This window comes from Mycteria americana, chromosome 3 (assembly GCF_035582795.1).
Source record: "Mycteria americana isolate JAX WOST 10 ecotype Jacksonville Zoo and Gardens chromosome 3, USCA_MyAme_1.0, whole genome shotgun sequence".
NCBI classification, from domain to species: Eukaryota; Metazoa; Chordata; class Aves; order Ciconiiformes; family Ciconiidae; genus Mycteria; species Mycteria americana.
The window spans coordinates 28,104,116-28,125,592 of NC_134367.1; the positions used below are offsets into that span (position 1 = coordinate 28,104,116).

The window sequence follows — 21,477 nt, forward strand, 5'->3', positions numbered from 1 at the left end:
GCACAATATGACCAAATGTATTTGAGTTCCTTTAACAATATGAAGCAGTTACAGAAGTTCTGGAGTTTCTAGCTTTAAAAAAATCTATACAAAGGCTTTACTTCAAAATATTGAAATGGAATGAAATAGATTCCAGTATGGTCAACTGAGAAACTAGTTTGTGAAGTTCTACTGCATAGTAAGGTGACCCATAAAATAAATGGTTTTGAAATTTTGCTCATACAAAAGAAACTATATACTTTTAAATAAATAAAAGCTACTATATACATTATACTGTACATTTAAATGAGAGATGACATGAAATGGAATAAATTTAGGACTGCCTTTTCATCAGCAAGGCTCATATCTTGACTTTATTACAATTCTGAATAAAACCCTCTGCTTTAGATTATTTTTTTTGTTCTAGTGGCAGCCACATGAACGCACCACCATATTCCTGTATTTTTTTAAAATAACATTGGAACTGTCATCAAAGTAGAGCACGGAGATTGCGTTCAGTTTTGTTGGTGCACAGCATGGCTTTGGTACATGATCAGGGAACATCAAATGAACCTGAAAGACAGATAAATACATAGCTCATATATCAAACAGAGAGGTACAAGGACAACATCAGTGCAAAACATGTCTTTGTAATTCAGAAAGTGCTGCGGTCACAGATTTTCCTCGGTTAGCAACTTTAAAGCACAGCTTACCTCCAGAACGTTGCTCTGATTTCAATTGCGTGGGCAGAGTTACACAATAATAGCAGACGGAGAGATAAATGAGGAGGAGTGGCCAAGACAGAAAGTTGGTTTTCAGATGAAATTTAGAAAAGAGTTGGAGTTAGGCAGCTGCTTAGGAAAACACTTAAACATATTGTCCGTACCATCTCTGCTGAGGACAGTGCTTAACATGAAGCACAGGCTCAAGTCCCGGGTCTCACCGGGACCCCAGCATGTGCTAAAATGCTTTCCTGTGTCAGGGTCTCAGGGTGGAGGAAAGTCTGTTGCAGACAGCAAAGGCGGTGCAGGCAAAGGCTCATACTGAAACTGTTTTCAGCCTATGAAACGGTAAGATGTGGGTTCTCTGACAGCATGAGTGCATTTTAAGGTCTTATCTAGGTATCTGTGGATCCAATTCTACTTCCACTGAAGTCAAAATCAATTCATAAGGTGGGTGCCAGCTGGACAGAAGGTTTGAGGAAAGGGCTGAGGCAGAGAAAGCTTTACGTTCACTAGGCTGAAATACATCAATGAAAGGTTAAAGAGAAGGAAAAGAGTTTTGAACAGCATCCCAGAACGAACAAGATCTAGTGGAAATATCTGAAAATGGGGGAAATACAAGTTCTTTGTACTTGAAAGAAGGTTGGATGTAATATTCTGCACATGCTGAAGACTTGGAAACTGGGGAGGCCAGAAAAGAGGGAATTGTAATAGAGAGGGCAAGAGATTATTAAAGCATGAAGACTTCAGCCGTAATAGGTTTCATTTGTATGTTAAGTCTTTGTAAATCTGTTAGAGCCATCTGTCTTGCAGTGATATAAGCCCAGAGCCTTTGCCAGACAACAGGGAACAGTCTATCAGGAAACGATTTTTACATAACTGTTACCATGAGAAGGTCTTTTGAAATGAGCAATAATAAAACCTGAAGTAGCAGTTTAGTAAGGGTTTAGACACACATTTAAAAACAGTTTAACAAATGAATAGCAAAGCACTGGAGAAAAGAATGGTTGTGCCTCACCTAGGCAGATGTTCACCCTGCCATAACTCCTGGTCCCACCAACCCCTACCACCCCAGCTGGGAGCTCCATGGCCCTGCTAGCCCCGCATGACAGCGATGCTCACAGCCTTTTCAAGAGTGAGCCCAGAAGTCAGCGCGAGTCAACCTGCTGATCCACTGGCTCGCATGACCAGGAGGTCAACACTACTCCAACGCCTGTTCTGAGGGTGATGGGAAGCGAGACAGTAGAAGAAAGCTTATATAATTCATTAAATGCAGTCTATCTTGTATTTATATGCATCTGTATTGTCTGGCTGCCTAAGTTCAGTCTCAGAAAAAGAAGAGAGAGAGAGGTACTGGCCCAGCATTTCTCCTATTCTTGTTAGAAAAGAAAAAAAAAAGAGTCAGTAAAGTTTGGAGGGGTACCAAGGAACAATCACTTCCCAACCCAAAGAGTGGGCTTTTTTTAGAATGGTGTAATCAGTATGGCTGGGAGATGATTACATTTGGATTAGGGTGGGGTGTATGAATAATTGTTTCCCAAGCCATCCCCATGTGCACACCTTGTGTAAATCTGAATTTTGTATAATTTAAACCAGAAAACATTCAACTACTGTTATCTCATCTAATTTATGTGCAGTTAAAATTTAATTAGCCTCATGATTTTTTGGCTGCACAACTGAATGCATGCACAGTACATGCAGAGGGAGACACACAATTCCAAAAAGGCCATAAAAAGGAGGGAAAATTTAAGTATCCAATTTAAAAAATAGGACAAACTACACAAATTTCTTAACAATGGGAAATTAACCATTTTTGGAAAGGATAGAAAGGAAAGAGAAAGTAGCACTGGGCCACTTCTAATTTAACAATCCATAATTGTAGGACGGAACTCTAACCTGGGGATCTCACTGATATTGGCAACTCTTCTGGACAATGTTTGCATAATGCTAAACTATTGCTTTGCTGACCTATTTCTTTCCAGCTCAGGACTACATATATACTGTTCTTCATCGCCTCCTAGGCACATTGCTATATTCCTTGCCAACTGGCATTTGCTGTTCCCTTTCACCTGAACCCCTTACCACACTTCTATTTATTTCCATCCTCTGACATTTTCCCTTCTTTTTGTAAATCTTGCTGACTGGAATTCTGGTATAGCGGAATAGTGTTGCATTGGTGGCTGGACTTGGATAAGGTGCATAAATGAAAAGTTGAATGGAAAGGAAAAGGCCTCAGCACATGCTGAGATTTTAAAAATGTCCCTCTCATGTAGAAATACTTGGCAATTTTCACAAGCAGAATTTTTTTGGTATCAGAAAGAAATCAAACTTTGTTTGTTTGTTTCTGGGGTTTTTTTGGTGTGGGGTTTTGGTTTGGTTTCTTTGTTGTTGTTGTTGTTGTTGTTGTTGTTGTTTTTTCTCCAGGAGAGTAATAGCTGCACTCATTTCTGAAGGGAGAAGGGTTTTTCAGGCACAGATTTATTATGTCAAAATCAAAGAAAAAATCATCATGTACGGACAGACTCATCAGCATAGTCTGATTGTCAGGATACTTTCCTATCATCAGTTTAAATCAGAGGGAGCCTTAAACACGTGTTTCTCTAATTGCAGTCGAGTGCCTTGACCTTTCCAGAAACTAATTAGGGATGGCAACCCCTTCCTGTTCTGATTTTGTACTCCCACTCCCTCCTCGTGTATTATCTCTCATTCCTCTGCTTCTTAATCATTCTGCTAATACTGATGTTGTTCAGAGCCAGTTCTTCAGCTGGCACAGGTGAAAAATCATGACCAGACATTGGACTCACAGCACTACATTTAGACATAGTCTAAAGGCCTTGATTTCTGTAGGTGCTGTGTTTTCTGAACTGTAGTTGAATGCTGCTGGGGTAGAGGAGGCCTAGCCAGCTGCTTCATCTAAGATCATCTTTTTGGCTGCTCCAGCTGATGCACAGGACTAACATAAGAACTAACAGAGGCAGAAAGCTGGCTGCAAATCCCCTTTTACAAGTACCAGGCAGAGCAACAGATCCAAACACACTTATTTATAAATTGCATTCGTTAGCCAGGCATGACTGAACACAATTTCTTACATGCAAATGCATCTGCTTGCAAAGCTTCACATTAAATTACAGTTTAAGCATCTCTGCCAACAGTTGACAACACAGGTCCACAGAGTGGCCAAGTGTCAACATTTCTGGAAGGTATAGCATGTAGAATGTTAACATGGAGCTTCAATAAGCTGCAAAAAACTCTTGGAAGTGGGAACAGGGGGCCCCTTTGGTTCCTGTCTACACAATACTCCAGTAATATGAACAGTCTTCTCATGTGTTATTGCATTTGAAATGGAAGGGAAACCTACCACAAAGGCCACTCTGGACAGTTCATCCTCTCTGCAGCGTAATCATCAAAGCACGTCTTTGAAATGAGTTATCATTTACCCAGAAATAATCAAAATCCAATAGTAGTAAACAGAGAGAAAGAGACAGCCCCTGTGCCAAGACACTTACAACTGCAAAATAGGCAACTACAACATAGGCAGAGGCATACCAGAGTCTGAACAATGGCGTGGTTTGTTGCGTTCATGTGGGCATTGAGGGGGAAAGAACACTCTCCATCGCAGTAAAACGCAGCGTAGCCCTCCGGTGCAATAATCCAATCCTAAAACAAGAACAAATAAACCCACTCAATTTTTTTTTTCTCACTCAGAAAATTTAAAACTATATCAAACTAACAAAGACTTGTCCAAGGACAAAATGAACTTCAGAATGTGGCATGTTAAATTACTTTTTTTGCCAAAAAAAGAGAATTATTTGCTTTGTTCATGCAAAACTCAGATGAAAATTAAATTAAACTTAGAAATCTGTACTGAATACCAACTAATGAGGCTATAAGGGGAATTAAAGGTCCAAATATGTTTGTCAGAATACTTTTCTTCCCAGACCAAAAATCTTGAGCACTTCTTGGTGCAACAAAAGTAATTAAAATGCATCCTCTTTCTTCAGCATACTCAATGCCATTAGTTGTATTATTGCGTGAGACTGAGGGTTGCTAGAGATTACCCGTTAGAATGTCACTGAATCATGCATTTTGAGTATTTCTAGCAACACAGCATGGAGAAAAGACCACAAGAGAGAAAATATTTTAAAATGTTAATGAAAGCTATGTGTTTAGTTTGCTGAATTCATCCTTTGCCAGGCAAAGGTAATGGAGGTGATGTGGGAAGGGCGGAGAGGATCAAGTACCTGCTTCTTGGGGTTTGTTTCTTTTTATCTCATTTCACCCTGAGTTTTACTGATCAAATATTGTACAGTGTAGTTTTGGCTTTCCGACTGAAACTTTGAATTCTTCAAGTATTTTTTGTGAAAAAAATAGATTTTCTTTTCTCTATGGCCACCTTGAATGACTGATCTGAGACCCTTGCATATCTTGGGGCATATCAGAATTTACTGTTTCAAAAAATGAAAGACCTGTTGATACCTGGAAAAAATCTGTGATGTACAGAGAGACAACGGCTCACTTGTTCAGTAGCCTGAGTTCAAGTCAATGCCACGAGCCTGCTCTGTGGCCATGGACAGGGTGATTACGCTCTGCAGACTTGGGAAAACAGTCTCTGCCTACTTCTTCAGGCTGCTGTGAGGATAAACATACTACAAAAAGTCAGGCAGAGTAATGAGGCCATATGAGAATCTGAGCTAGATATGTAAAGGATGAGCTGTCACTAAAGAGGTAGCATACTTTTTCTCCTCATAGACTTGTTCTGCTTATGGAGAATTGTTTCAAAATAATTCAGAGAAATGTGAAATGCACAGACAGCCGTCTCTGAGTTCTTACCTACATATGCAATATGTCTAGGTTATAGGTTGCTGATGGCCTTCTTGTTCTTTCTTTATAGAGAGCTCCTTGCTTTCTGGAAAAAAATCCTAGATTGATATCTATTTTCTTTTCTCACAATGCCCTGCCTCTCTCTTTACGACCTTTTACTACAAGTACCTTATTTTTTGTTACTGTATGGCAGGATGAGTTTTTCCCAGAAATTATATAAACTTAGCTATGGTGTTATAAAGACCACTGAATAGTGATCCAAGCTCTAGTTCCCTACGGACCCTACCTCAGTGAAATCTCTGTGACCTGCAGTAGACAGCACTGAACCAGGGAGAATTCAAGTGCAAATTTCAAACGTTCCATTGCTCAGTGTGGGGATTTTGGTTTCATTTACTGCAGATCTATTCATATCTTGAGTAATAGTTCAGATTTATCTTTATGTGAACGAATGCAGATCATAAAGCCATTAATGTATGCAAAATCTTTGAGAGAACAGCAGCCAAAAAAGGTAAAGCGATAGTGATAGGGATTCATTACCAAATGCATTTAAAGAATTTGTCTCTCAACAGTGAAATACCAATTACCATGAAGAAAACAGACTGTAAATAATGGGAGGCTGTAAAATAGATTGCCCCAATTTGAACTGATAGGAAACAGCATTTATAATCATACCTGCCATCCTAAGTCTCGGAAACTCACGTAAAGTTCATGTTTCTTACATGCTTGCTTTTGCTCGCTTGTGTTATACTCTACAGGAAGAAAATAATAATAATAAATTGTTTAGAAGCATTGCTAGAACCAACAAGATTTAGCTATTTTTGAGTTCCTGACCAAAATATACAAAGGAAAGGAACAAGCATTTATATTCCTAGGGTTGGTTGTAAAGACAGTGTAAACTTGGAAATGCAGAATCAGCAGTGTCAGCCTAATACAATTTGTGTACACAGACAAAATGATGCATTCAGCAGTAGGGGAAACAGGTTTAAAGGATGTCTGTTTGCTGGCTGGCTACGTAACAACTCTGATAATATGCACACAATCAAAGTAGGTAATCAAAGGAGAACAAGTGAGACCCTGATCCAAGATATGGGGAAGTCATCTGTATGTTGGCACAGGTTTACTTGCCAGGTAAAGGAAGTAGCCCAATTTGAAAGATAAATTTACAATGATAAAAATTGTCCCAAAACAACAGAATTTCCAAAAGTCTGTTAGCACAGTTTTTTCCAAAACTCATTAGCACATTTTCTACTCCTTCATTTTTTACGATATTTTCTAGAAATATTCACCACTTGATGATCTTTAGTTGGTAATACTAATGTGAACAAGTAGACTAACAGATGCTTTTTAAAGGCCTGAATGTTTCTGCACTGTCAGAGATGTGTCAGGATAGAGGGACAGAGAGAACCTTCCATACGTGCTTCTCCAGGACTACCTTAATCCTGGCGAAAATCTAGTACCTGTTCCTTGCTGCCCCTGAGTAACAGGAAAGGAAGGGAATAGGGTCATGCCTTCACCACATTAGCACCCCAGAGCTGGTTTATGGTGCTATTCAAGTGATGCCATCAGTGAAGCATGTGATGGAGCAGGGAGGACAGGCTGTCTCCTCTGGTTCCATTTCAAGAATGCTTAAAGTGGATTTTTTGGACCAAAATAACCATTCCGGCAGAAAAAAAAGTTGGCTGAAATTTACAACAACAACAGCAACAAAAACCAAATGAGGAAGACACTGAAAAACAAACAAAATCTTCATTTTCATGAATAGATTTTTTTTTTAGAAACAGTTTTTTAACATTAAGAGACTTGAGGCTGGGGTGGGAGGGTCTCTGATGAAAAATTCCTGAAAAATTTAGAGAGGCCTTTTTCACATAAAATGAAAGGAAGGGAGTTCTACAGTCTGTGAGATAACTCATTGTAGTGCTTCACTATCCTTGCAGAAAAGTCTTCCAAATAGATGGTCTAAAGGAGCTTTTCTGCAAATTTACCAACTGCTTCTTGTCAGCTGTTCTGATCTGTGCTATCATTGTTTCTCTGGGTTCTCTTCACTTTCGCTGTGTCTTTCTGAAGATGTGATAGCCAAAACTAGACACAGTGCCAAATAAAGTAAAATAATTGTTTCCTATGATTTCTGGATTATTTTCTAGCAGTATATCGAAGAACAGGAGTTTTGCAGCAAAACCACACTGTCAAATGATCAGCTTCAGACACCTTTTTTATATACTCCTCCCTAGTCACCTTAGAATTATGCTGTATTTATGAAAATCAATGAATAAAGAACAGGCTGGGGGTGAGGATGTTGATGAGAACTGCAGCATGATGGGGCTGCAGCAATCATGATATGGTGGAGTTAAAAGGTTCTGAGAGAATCATAGAATCATTTAGGTTGGAGAAGACCTTTAAGATCATCCAGTCCAACCGGTAGCCTAGCACTGCCAAGTCCACCACTAAACCATGTCCCTAAGCACCACATCCAATTGTCTTTTGAATACCTCCAGGGACTCAACCACTTCCCTTGGCAGCCTGTTCCAATGCCTGACAACCCTTTCGGTGAAGAAAGTTTTCCTAATATCTAATCTAAACCTCCCCTGGCGCAACTTGAGGCCTTTTCCTCTTGTCCTATGGCTTGTTACTTGGGAGAAGAGACCGACCCCCACCTCTCTACAACCTCCTTTCAGGTAGTTGTAGAGAGCAATAAGGTCTCCCCTCAGCCTCCTCTTCTCCAGGCTAAACAACCCCAGTTCCCTCAGCCGCTCCTCATAAGACTTGTGCTCCAGACCCTTCACCAGCTTCGTTGCCCTTCTCTGGACACGCTCCAGCACCTCAATGTCTTTCTTGTAGTGAGAGGCCCAAAACTGAACACAGCATTCCACGTGCGGCCTCACCAGTGCTGAGTACAGGGGGACAATCACTTCCCTACTCCTGCTGGCCACACTATTTCTGATACAAGCCAGGATGCTGTTGGCCTTCTTGGCCACCTGGGCACACTGCTGGCTCATATTCAGCTGGCTGTCAACCAACACCCCCAGGTCCTTCTCTGCCAGGCAGCTTTCCAGCCACTCTTCCCCAAGTCTGTAGCATTGCATGGGGTTGCTGTGGCCCAAGTGCAGGACCTGGCACTTGGCCTTGTTGAACCTCATACAATTGACCTCGGCCCATCGATCCAGCCTGTCCAGATGCCTCTGTAGAGCCTTCCTACCCTCAAGCAGATCAACACTCCCACACAACTTGGTGTCATCTGCAAAATTCCTGAGGGTGCACTCGATCCCCTCGTCCAGATCATTGATAATAGAATCATAGAATAGTTTGGGTTGGAAGGGACCTTTAAAGGTCATCTAATCCAACCCTTCTGCAATGAGCAGGGACATCTTCAACTAGATCAGGTTGCTCAGAGCCCTGACCTTGAATGATAAAGATATTAAACACAACTGGCCCCAATACTGAGCCGTGGGGAACACCACTTGTGACCAGCTGCCACTGGATTTAACTCCATTCACCACAACTCTTTGGGCCTGGCCATCCAGTCAGTTTTTTACCCAACAAAGATTATGCCCGTCCAAGCCATGAACAGCCAGTTTCTCCAGGAGAATGCTGTGGGAAACAGTGTCAAAGGCTTTACTAAAGTCTAGGTAGACAACATCCACAGCCTTTCCCTCATCCACTAAGCGGGTCATCTTGTCATAGGAGGAGATCAGGTTAGTCAAGCAGGACCTGCCTTTCATAAACCCGGACCTGCCTTTCATAAACCCATGCTGACTGGGCCTGATCACCTGGTTGTCCTGTACGTGTTGCGTGATGACACTCAAGATGATCTGCTCCATAACCTCCTCCAGCACCAAGGTCAGACTGACAGGCCTGTAGTTCTCTGGATCCTCCTTCTGGCCCTTCTTGTAGATGGCCATCACATTTGCTAACTTCCGGTCAACTGGGACCTCCCCAGTTAGCCAAGACTGCTGATAAAGGATTGAAAGTGGCTTGGTCAGCACTTCCACCAGCTCCCTCAGTACCCTTGGGTGGATCCCACCTGACCCCATAGACTTTTGTGTGTCTAAGTGGTGTAGCAGGTCACTAACCATTTCCCCTTGGATGATGGGGGCTTCATTCTGCTCCCCGTCCCTGTCTTCCACCTCAGGGGGCTGGGTACCTGGAGAACAACTGGTCTTACCATTAAAGACTGAGGCAAAGAAGGCATTAAGTACCTCAGCCTTTTCCTCATCCTTTGTCACTATGTTCCCCTCACAACCAATGAAGGATGGAGATTCTCCTTAGTCCGCCTTCTGTTGCTAATGTATTTATAGAAACATTTTTTATTGTCTTTTACGGCAGTAGCGAGATTAAGTTCTAGTTGGGCTTTGGCCCTTCTAATTTTCTCCCTGCATAACCTCATGACATCCTTGTAGTCCTCTTGAGTTGCCTGCCCCTTCTTCCAAAGGTCATAAACTCTCTCTCCTTTTTTTCCTGAGTTCCAGCCAAAGCTCTCTGTTCAGCCAGGCCAGTCTTCTTCCCTGCTGGTTCATCTTTCAGCACATGGGGATGACCTGCTCCTGCGCCTTTAAGATTTCCTTCTTGGAGAATGTCCAGCCTTCCTGGACTCCTTTGCCCTTCAGGACTGCCTCCCAAGGGACTCTGTCAACCAGGCCTAAGTCTGCCCTCTGGAAGTCCAAGGTAGCAGTTCTGCTGACCCCCCTCCTTACTTCTACAGTTATCGAATACTCTATCATTTCATGATTGCTATGCTCCGGATGGCCTCCAACCATCACATCACCCACAAGTCCTTCTCTGTTTGCAAACAACAGGTCCAGTGGGGCACCTTCCCTAGTTGGCTCACTCACCAGCTGTGTCAGGAAGTTATCATCTTACACACACTCCAGGAATGTCCTGGATTGTTTCCTATCCACTGTATTGTATTTCCAGCAGACATCTGGTAAGTTGAAATCCCCCATGAGAACAAGGGCTAGCGATTGTGAGACTTCTCCCAGCTGCTTATAGCATATTTCATCTGCCTCTTCATCCTGGTTGGGTGGCCTATAACAGGCTCCCACCATGATATCTGCCTTGTTGGCCTTCCCCCTGATTCTTACCCATAAACACTCAACCCTATTGTCACCATCATCAAGCTCTAGACAGTCAAAACACTCTCTAACATACAGGGTTACCCCATCGCCTCTCCTTCCTTGCCTATCCCTTCTGAAGAGTTTACAAAGAGATGACCAAGATCAGCAACAGCACTGCAACCTTGGAATTCAGGAGAACAAATTTCAGCTTGTTCAGAGATCTTCTTCATGTGATCTCATGGGAGACTGTCCTGGAGGGCAAAGGAGACCAGGAGAGCTGGCTTATCTCTCAGGACAACCTCTGAGACAAGCACAAGGTAAGTCCACTCTCATGTGCAGGTCAAGCAAGTATGGCACAAAGCCACTGTGGCTGAATAGGAAATTCTTGACTGAGCTCAAATTCTAATAGGAAGTAAAAGTAATGTGGAACTGGGAAGAGCTACACAGAAATAATATAAACACATTGCCTGAGCATGCAGGGATGGATGTTAGGAAAGCCAAAGCTTAGCTGGAGTTGAAACTTGTGAGGGATGTCAAGGTCAACAAGAAGGACTTCTATAGGTATATTTATAGCAAAAAGAAAAACCAAGAAAAATACAGATTCATTGTTCAGTAGGGCAGAGGACCTAGTGACAAGGACTCAGAACACGTTAAGGTACTCAATGACTTCTTTGTCTTGTTTTTTACTGGCAAGATTTACCCTCAGGACTCCCAAGTCCCTGAGCCTAGTGACTGAAGCTCTACCCACAGTAAAAGAAATAGAGTTGGGAACCACTTAAGCAAATTGAAGATACACAAGTCCATGTGAGCAGAAGGGATGAATTTCAGGGTGGGGAACGAGCTGACCAACATAATTGCAAAGACACTCCCTGCCATTTCTGAGTGTTCATAGTGACTGGAGGATATTTCTGATGATTCAAAAATGGAAAATGTCACACCCGTCTTCAAGAAGGGCAATCAGCTTAACCTCAGTTGCTGGGAAGTCTGTGGAGCAAATCGTCCTGGAAGACGTGTCCAGGCACATGAAGAACAAGAAGGTGTTTGGGAACAGTCAGCATGGATATACTGGGTCAAACTGTGCCTAACCAACCTGACTGTTTTCTGTGATGAGCTGACTAGCTTTGTGGGCTTGTGAAGAGCACTGGATGTTGTTTCACTTTGCTTTTAGGAAGGTTTTTGATATGGTCTCCCATTGTTTTCTTATAGCCAAATTGGTCAGATATGGTTTGGATAGGTAAAGAGTATAATGGGTGGAAACTTGGCTGGGCTGCTGGGCTGAAAGGGTTGTCATCAGTGGTACAAAGTCCAGCTGGCGGCTGGTTAGTAGAGATGTCCCTAAAGGATCAGTGCTGGTGCCAATACTGATTAATGTCTTTGTTAGTAACCTGGACAATAGCACAGAGTGTGCTCTCTGCAAGTTTACAGAGGATACCAGCTCTGGGAGGAATGACCAATCATCCAAATTACCAATAAAATGTTGGACTGAATCAGGTCCAGAAGAGACTCAATGAGATGTCATTCAAAATACCCACTCAAATTTTACTCTTATTGGTAACATGCTCTTTGAATATGCTTTTTCTTTTTTTTTAACAGGCTATGTACCCACTTTCTGTTGAATATACCTGAGCCCCAATATGTGTCCTGAAACTGTTTCAAAAAGTGTGCACAAGTCAAGATATATCCATTTGCAGTACTAAATAATTTGTTCTGGTACTACCAGGGATGTTAAGTTAGGCTTTCTAAGCTATAATACCCCAAATCTTCATTCCTTTTGAAAGATGAATACTACCTTCTTTCCTATGGTATTTTCCTAACCCTTCATGGGCTGATTCTCAGTGACACTCATTAAAGGTTCTCCACAGGTAGTTAGTTACCTACTACCATTTCAGATACCCCAGGGATGTAAGGTCAAAATATATACCCACATCCTATGGGAGTCCTGTGTCTTTCTGGAGTAGACTGGAAGCAAGGCAGGATACCCTAGGACACCACAAGTTTTCAAAAATCTATATGCCTTTAATATAACCAAGAACTCTTAGTCATCCTTTGTGAAGAGTTGTCTGTAATAACATAGTATGTTCTGCACACACATTAGAAGTAAGGTGAAGGTAGTGGAGAGTAAAGGAACTTTAACTTCAAAAAATATGAACTGTGTTTCACTGATCACTCTTTATAAGGATCTGTATAATGATTTTGACTAATATCAGTGCTCATAGGAGGTAAATATCGAGCTTTTCTGTTTCAGCTATTAATGGGAATTTAAAATTCAATCATACAGAATGCAAGTCACTTTACAAAAAAACTGACTGAAAAATGTCAGAAAGATATGCATATGAGAAAGTCAGGAAAGTCACAATCTGGTTTTAGGTCACACCCAAGCGGGCAAACAAATGAAAGCTGAAGATTGTGCTTTTGCCAGTTTTCTCTCGGTCATGACATTTGCGTATTTAAGAATATGTACAGAAGTTTTAGCACCAGAATGTAGCAGAATTCCCTACAGTTAAAGGAGAAAGGCTGAATAATAAATATGTAAGTCATCGCATAGATGTCTTCATTGTCTCGATACTCTGAGTTATTTGAATATAGGTTAACCAGGGGTGGATGAGCAGTCACACCAGAATGCCTGATATGATGGTCTGTGTTTCATATGCAGACACGTATCTGCAAAACATCTAACCCACACACCTACAAAGAAAGTGAGACTCAGGCAAATCCATATTCCTTCCTTGAATTCTATCTTCCATATAAGACAAATGTTGTGTGTAACGTAGCATTTCATATAAGTATCAAATGTGACATTTATAGTAAGATCTGGTGCCAAGGATCCAATTTCACATACTGTAGCTTCAAGGCCCATATGCTTATTCTGTCAAGAATCAAAACTATACGCTATTGTGACTAAGAAAACATTGTTCCTCAGCTATTCAAGGACTGCATTTGGGGTCCAAACCCCTACATAGCAGAAAGAGCTGTGGAAGGAGGGCAATACAATACATTTACAAGAAATTTAACAAGGATAATTTTTTTTGGCAAGGGAAATAAAGATATATAAACATGTTTATATATACTATCACAAAGTATTGTGTTCTTAATTAATTAGTGTGACCTCAACCAATAAAATACAGGAAATGTAGAGTTAAGTATTATTTTCTGTTTTTATCTCACTGCATTATGACTAACAATTAGGTAGCTTTGTTTTTTAATTTCCTGATATAAGTCACTATTCAGTATTTAAATGTGGATATCCTCTAGTGTCCAATTACACTGTAATTCTTTTTAGATGATGTTCAAAAGAAAAAAAAAAAAGCCAGCCTTTGTTTTAAGGAAGGGTTATGTGATGTACTTTGGGAACAACTTGTCTTGTTTTGATTTGTTTTAATTATTTTTCCTTTTATCTACAGTTTGACCAAAATAAAACTGTGTAAAAGTAATACACAGTTCAACCCTCTGTGTATGGCAGGCAGGTGGAGTCCGTATGCTAAGTTTAATTCTCTCTGTCTTTGCACTGCATTGAGGTCATCTTCTCTTGAAGTTCTTAGCAACGCAGGGATGCTGACCCCAGATCTGTCAACATTTGCCCAGCTGTTATAATAACTGACAGATACAGATTTTTTCTTCACATTGTGTTTGTGTATATCTTCATTAATAATTCAAAAAATGTGTTGTCCAGTGGAAGGGAAAAACTGAGTTGCCCAGTGGAGCTTTTGTTTTTGACATGCTGAGAATACAGTGAAGCTAATTGCTGAGGTCCAAGAACTTAGAAAGGAAGAAGGCAAAAGGAAGAAGGCAAAAGACAAAAGCCAAGAGGCAAAAGAAATAAGACAAAAGCCAAGGGCAAAGAGAAGGAGAAAGAGAAAAAAAATAAAAAGGAAAAAAGGGGAAAAAAAAAAAAAAACAGAAAAGGAAGAAGAAAAAAGCAAGGAGAAAAAGAAGACATGGCTGTAGTAAAGTTGGGATTGATCTGCAGAGAAAAGTATAACCAAACCCTGTGACATATAAATGACCTATCTGGGTCTGGCTACATAACCTCTAGCTATGTAGATGAGCATTTTTCACTGTCAATGTCTAACTTAGATACTGTAGATAAAAGATTATGGAACAAACTTAGAAACAAGAACCTACATCACACAATGATGTTTGCCCATCACTGTGTCATTTACGTCAACAGTGTCTTGCATCAGGGGGTAGAGAGAATTGAATATGGCTTATTGACAGGCTGCCATGAGGAAGATGATGGACAGAATTCTTTGGGGTTTTCTTTGGTTTAAATATGAAGAGATGAATTATACTATATAATCAGCCTTCTCCCATAAGCCTGCAGGGATGCAGCATATCCACTGCCCTTGTACAGTTTCTGGGGCTGGAGAACAGGAGGAAAAGGGCATAACTTTTCCCTGACAACAGGCTGTCCCCATGGAAGGACTCTGCCTGCATTCTGCAAAGAAGATCTGGGAATAAGAATGTGTTGTCTCCACGTCTTTTTTGCACACTGGAGCATCTGGATAGAATCTGCACATTGCCTTTGCAGCCATCAGTGTGCCCATCTGCAGATTTTTAATGAGTATTGTTGCAATAGTTATTAAAAGAAAAAGTGTTTTGAATCACTTATAGCATGAAAAGTCCCATCACTGATCAGTAATGGCAGCCAAATAAAATAAGATTTTTGTGATATAGGGACTGTTGAGGCAAACCGCAAGGAAGCTGCTTTGCCATGGTGCAGGAGCTACTCCTCCAAGCAGTTTTGCTGTGGAGGACATTGTTGTGTGAGGCTGTGGTTGCTCCTCTGCCTTCAGCTTTGCCACCTATTCCAGCCTGCCCGTATCTTGCTATCTCCATCTCCAGTCAGAGGTCGCTGCCCCTGCCTTTGATGCAACTGCACGTACAATTGCTTCTTAACCTAATTTTGTTTTAACAGTATGGTTTTCTTGGACTGCAACCTTTTTTGACAGAAATCTGGCATGGATCAACATATATAGTGATTCACCTCTACTCTTATGCAGACTGGGGGCCTAAAGAGGTTAGGAGAAAATTTGTTTCATAATGCTCATTTCACTAGAGATGTTCTGATTTTTCTTGTTTTACAACAGCTCTGGAGCACAACTGAATGCACAGATGAGGCTGACCAGTGTTTTGAGACATACAGACAGTTCTTCCAGAGGTAACTCTCATGCCGATGCAACTTGCTGGCATGTGTTAAGGTTGACTTTTTCCCAGGTTAAACCAGCAGGGAGCTTGTGTTCAGCTTTCCTGCTATAATCAAGGAGGCTTAACAAATCTGTTCAATTCTCATTTCTTCATGGACTAGAAAGATGGAATCTGAAAGAATTATACTTCTATTTAGGCATCTTGTGTGTACCGTGTACTTCAATGATATTCCCCTCCCTCAAAATAATGTGATTCTCAACATTAGTAGCCATTTTCCAGGAAATATGAAAATTTTTTTAAAATTTTTTTTGTGCAGAGAGAATATTATTTACCCTTGAGGTAAGAGACTGTATTTTGGAGTTAATTAAGTTGCACAGATCATGTTTGACTGTCTTTGAAAACAAACAAACAAACAAAAAAACCAAAAAACCCCAAAACCTCACCCTCGTGTTGTGTCATTGAGTCTAAAGCCCTTTTATGAAAATAGGGAATTGCATCATACGACAGCAGTAAAATAGAAGGAACAGTTTCTGCAGAAAAAAATGCAGATTCAGTTCCTCTACTGAAGTCAACTAATTCAGAGCAAGCATCAGCTAGCAAGCTTAACTGATGTGCATGCTTAAACCACATCTGAATTACAAGATGCTCAGTCAATTTTTAACCTGCATTGTTTCAAAAAATCAGAAGTTTAAGCAGTTAATGAAGAAAAAATGTTTAGTCAATATAACTTTATAAATAATGAATAATTTTTAAAATGCTTTTCTGCTATAGAGCATGTAATCTCTTTTTTTCACTAGTAAAAAGCTAAAATTTTTTTGTTTGGGACTTCTTTCATTATTTATGTGTAACTGCTCCCCTGCAATATTGACTAATAAGGGGTTAGCAGTTAATTGTGCAGATGAGCTATTTGTGGTCAAGCTATACAGAATATCAGAAAACTTGAAAATACTCAAAAAACCCCCAAACAAAACCCAGTTGTAAACAGAGATCCCTGGTACCTTAAAAAAATGTCAGGGGCTTTTCAAAAGCTAGGGTCCTCAGAGGGAACATGTGCATCTTTCTAAATCATCTACCTCAGAAATAACTATGCTCCCGGTCCTTAGCAGAAATTAGAGAAATAGCACAGTATTTTTTCTACCTATACATCATATACAAATAAAATTGAGCCCACTACTGAAGCAATAGATTAAAAACTTTTTTTCAGGATATGTTTTAATACTCATTTTTTAACCTTAAAGTGGGATTTTATTCTAGTAGGTCACCAGGTGAACTTTAAATAAATTTAGAAGGATAAGTTATTGAAATAATTTCTATGACTTCTTTAGCAACTCAGTACCAGTTTGTAGTTGTTGAGGCAAAATTCATCCTTGTGCAGAAGATCAGGGAAAGGCTTATGCATTACATTAGAGGGGTCTCTAGTCTGCCACTTTCGAGGTTCTGAGATGGATATAAGTAATGCTCATAACTGTTCTCCTCAAATAGATGTGTTCCACACCAGGGCTGAATTCTTTCCACTAAATACTAATTTGCTTACTTGTAGGCATCCACGGGGCTTAAAAATAGCACCTATATTGAGGTTTTGATATGCTGGTACTAGATCCACCAGTGAAGGAAGTGTTGGTATGTGAACTATCACAGGAGTTTGACCCCTACAAATCAATGGGCCCTGACAATATCCACCCGAAGGTGTTAAGAGAGCTGGCTGATGTTGTTCCGAGGCCTCTCTCCATAATCTTTGAGAAGTCGTGGAGATCACGGGACATCCCAGAAGACTGGAAGAAGGCTAATATCACCCCCATCTACAAGAAGGGCTTAAAGGAGGATCCAGGAAATTATAGGCTCATCAGTCTTACTTCAGTCCCTGGGAAAGTTATGGAACAAATCCTCCTGCAGGCTATCACAAGTCAACTGAAGCATGTGAATGGGAAAAGCCAGCACAGATTCACCAAGGGCAAATCCTGCTTGACAAACCTGATCACCTTCTACGACACAGTAACATGCTTGGTTGAGGTGGGGAGAGTGGTGGATGTCGTCTACCTGGATTTCTCCAAGGTTTTCAATACTGTTTCCCACAGCCTCCTCCCAGAGAAACTGGTGTGTTATGGTCTAGACAAGTGGTCTGTGCGGTGGGTGGGGAACTGGCAGACAGGCCGCACCCAGAGGGTGGTGGTAAATAGCTCCTTTTCAGACTGGCAACCTGTCACAAGTGGGGTCCCCCAGGGATCGATATTGGGCCCAAAGCTGCTTAGTATTTTCATAAGTGATCTGGATGATGGAATCAAGTGCACCCTGATGAAGTTTGCCAATGACACCAAACTGAGTGGGGAAGTGGACACTTCAGAAGGGAGAGCCACCCTGCAGGAAGACCTCGATAGGCTGAACGAGTGGGCTAACAAGAACCTTATGAAGTTCAACAAGGACAAATGTAAGGTCTTGCACCTGGGAAAACATAATCCAGGAGGGCAGCACAGGCTGGGATCTACCCGGCTGGGGAGCAGCTCTGTGGAAAGGGACCTGGGGGTCCTGGTGGACAACAAACTCAGTATGAGTGAACAGTGTGCTGCTGCGGCAAAGCAAGGCAACAGGATGCTGGGTTGCATCAACAAGGGCATCACCAGCAGAGATAAAGAAGTCATTATCCCACTCTACTCGGCGCTTGTCAGGCCACACCTGGAATACTGTGTTCAGTTTTAGTCCCCGCTATACAAAAAAGATGCAGACAGGCTGGAGAGGGTGCAGAAAAGGGCCACAAAGATGATCAAAGGACTGGGGAGCCTGACATATGAAGAAAGGCTGAGATAACTGAGTTTGTTCAGCCTTGAGAAAAGAAGGCTTAGGGGAGACCTTATCACCATGTTCCAGTATTTAAAGGGTGGCTACAAAGAAGATGGAGACTCCCTTTTTACAAGGAGTCACATGGAAAAGACAGGGGGTAATGGGTACAAGTTATTCCTGGGGAGATTCCAATTGGACACAAGAGGAAAATTTTTCACAATGAGAACAATCAGCCATTGGAATAATCTCTTCAGGGAAGTGGTGGATTCCCCAACACTGGACACTTTTAAGATTCAGCTGGACAGGGTGCTGGGCCATCTTGTCTAGACCGTGCTTTTGCCAAGAAAGGTTGGACCAGATGATCTTTGAGGTCCCTTCCAACCTGGTATTCTGTGATTCTATGATACTATGATTCTATGATCTGCCATGCTAAAAGGGTGTGAAAGATACATTTTCACATCCTGTCCCCTGAAAAGTAGAAATGTTTGTTAAAAAATGAGAATATTTATAAAGTGAATTTGTGCCTCCGGCTGAAGGAGCATTTCAGGAAAGAATTGGAGCAAAACTTACTCCAGGCTCTACTGGGACTAACAGTGTTTTCATGTGCACTATTGCCAGTACCTTTCAGGTAAATAAGGGATCGAATTGACTCCTGATCAGGGATACACTGTGTATTTACATCAGTATGTGTCAGCTGGTCTGAACTCATAAACAGTTTACACTTTCACAGATTGGTTAAGCTTCCTCATTTCCAGTATTCAGATTTTTGTGTTACATCTTGGTTTCTTCAGCCGGGAGTCAGTTAAACAGGAGTCCAAACGCTGTCTTTTGCTGAGGCTTCCTCAACAAGCAGTTGGGGTGCAACCCTCCTCTCTACTCTCTCTACCTTTTTGTCATGCATAGCAAAGATCTCTCCCAGTTGCCTACTATATAGAACTAGTTTCAAGCTCAGGTGCAGCCTTTCCCAAACTACTTGGGCATTTCACCATCCAGGAGCCCATGAAACATGTAAGTGACCTGACTCACAGAAGGTAGATCATGCTCAGGGCCAACATAACAAAAGAAGTTTAAGCAAAGCTAGGGGAGCAGGTAGAAATGTAGCGGGAACACAGTTTCTGAGTTCAGCCAATGAGCAGTGTCTTGTTAAGCTGCTGTGACTCCACTGCACTTGAGCAGGTGACCATAACTCCTCTAAACAGACTAGTAAATCATAGCTTCATCTTACCCCCAACACTTGGCATCCTAGAAGACTCCTGATGACTACTGGATTTGTTGCGGTTCTGATTTTTCCTTTTATTGTTGGCTGCTCGGACAGAACGGAAGAGCACTTCACTTGCCTTGAAGAATGCAACCATGAATGGTTGCTTTGACTGAGGCCCATGTCTTCCAATCAGGCCAGCAGATTTAACATTGATACTTCGACCTATAAAGTAATGGAAATTGTAAGTTAAAAGGTGAATTTCTGCCCCTCCTGAACCCATGGTGGGAGTTCAGCTGCTGACTGAAGCATGGCAAGGATTTTGCCCATAATCCTGAATTTACATGATTAAGAATCCTAACCACATTTTTTTGAATAGAACTTAAAAGACAAAAAATTCAACAATTTACAAAAGTTTCAACAGCTTTACAGGTAGTTGTCATTGCATAAAATTGTGGTCTCTGTGCACTACATATCTTATTCATTACTCAGATATTTTAATTCAGACTCATGTACACATGTATAGAAATGAAAAATAAATGAGCCCCATTAAAGTCTATAGGCTATCAAAAGGATGATGTAATGCAGTCATCTACTTTTTGCATCACTTGAGTGTGAGATGTGGAACCTTATATCCCCAAAGCAAATTGGTAGCAAAGAGAAGTGTAGATAATAAATATACTTCTGCTTCAAAAATAAAATTGTGCAGTGTTACTCAGACTGATGTTCATTCACTAGTAAAGGTAGGAAGGCATTCAGTCGTTCAAGAGAACAGAGTTTGAAATATGTACATTATTGACTCTGGTTCCGTTCCCAGGGGATGTGCATATTTCTTTAAAATATTTGTTCAGTCAGGACTGTGTGGTAACCTCACTATATTATAGGATCTGAACCTCAGTAAAAGAAAAGAAAGCAAAACAAGTCACTGAAACTGCATCAGTGACATTTTAGCAAATAAACCCTTGCTCTTAACAGAATTTATTTTGGCAGCATAAACACTTTTGTGCGTACGTGTATTATGCAGAGCCCTTCAACCGTCAGAAAATGAGACAGTGTCATGTGAAGCTGTGCAGCTGTGCTGGGTGGGGGACACAGAGGTCCTTTAAACGGGAAGGTATGGGCACAGGCACCATGTGCGCCGAGCGGCATCAGGGCGCCTGCGGATCCTTCTAAGCCGACTGGAAAAGTTTGCTACACGGGCAAGGAAGGAGCATCTGCCTCACAAACGTATAATGCTGTTAGCTCAATCACCCTGAAAAAGAACTTGCAAATAAGCATAGGAGTAAACCTTATAGAAATAAGCATATAGATTTCCTTTTCAAACACAAACTTACAGTGGCTGTACGCCAGAGTCTATATTTCTTAGAAAAACTCTATCACTGGCGTAAATGAAAGAGGCAGTTTGATTTGTGGTTAAAGTAGTTTCCATTCTACTTCCACTGTAACAAATGTATTAATTCAGCTCAGACTTCCTCCTTCTGGCAGCCCTTTTGCAGTAAAAAGAGAAATTAGAAGTTCCAGCCAAATACCATACCTTGAACTGACCCACTTCAATACATAAACACTTTTACAACATGTTTATTCAGGTGTAGCACTTTAAATTGGTTTAAGATGTTTCCAGTGACAGAGAGCCCAGCAAAGGCAAGAGAAGAACTGAGAAAGTTAGCAGTTATGGAGCAGAGTAATTGGCAACATATTCTGAACAATTTTGATAATTACTTTTTTGACTGCAAGGGAAAAATATATTTGTTGAAGCTTCTGATTTCATTTTAAACGGCTTTTTAGTCTT

At 41.1% G+C, this 21,477-nt stretch overlaps 1 protein-coding gene across 2 annotated transcripts in view; it reads right to left on the reverse strand.

Moving 5' to 3' along the window:
• Nucleotides 1–402: 402 nt before the first annotated feature.
• The window catches only part of BMP5 (bone morphogenetic protein 5), a 59,152-nt gene continuing 38,077 nt past the window's right edge, over nt 403–21,477 (reverse strand). Inside the window, exons 4-7 of one of the 2 annotated variants that reach the window (XM_075497289.1) lie at nt 19,716–19,913; nt 6,195–6,271; nt 4,248–4,358; nt 403–552 (exon numbers count right to left, since the gene is read on the reverse strand). In XM_075497289.1, the coding sequence (XP_075353404.1) occupies nt 403–552; nt 4,248–4,358; nt 6,195–6,271; nt 19,716–19,913 (536 nt within the window). The remainder of the gene's footprint in view (nt 553–4,247; nt 4,359–6,194; nt 6,272–19,715; nt 19,914–21,477) is intronic. The other variant, XM_075497290.1, reaches the window with a different exon arrangement.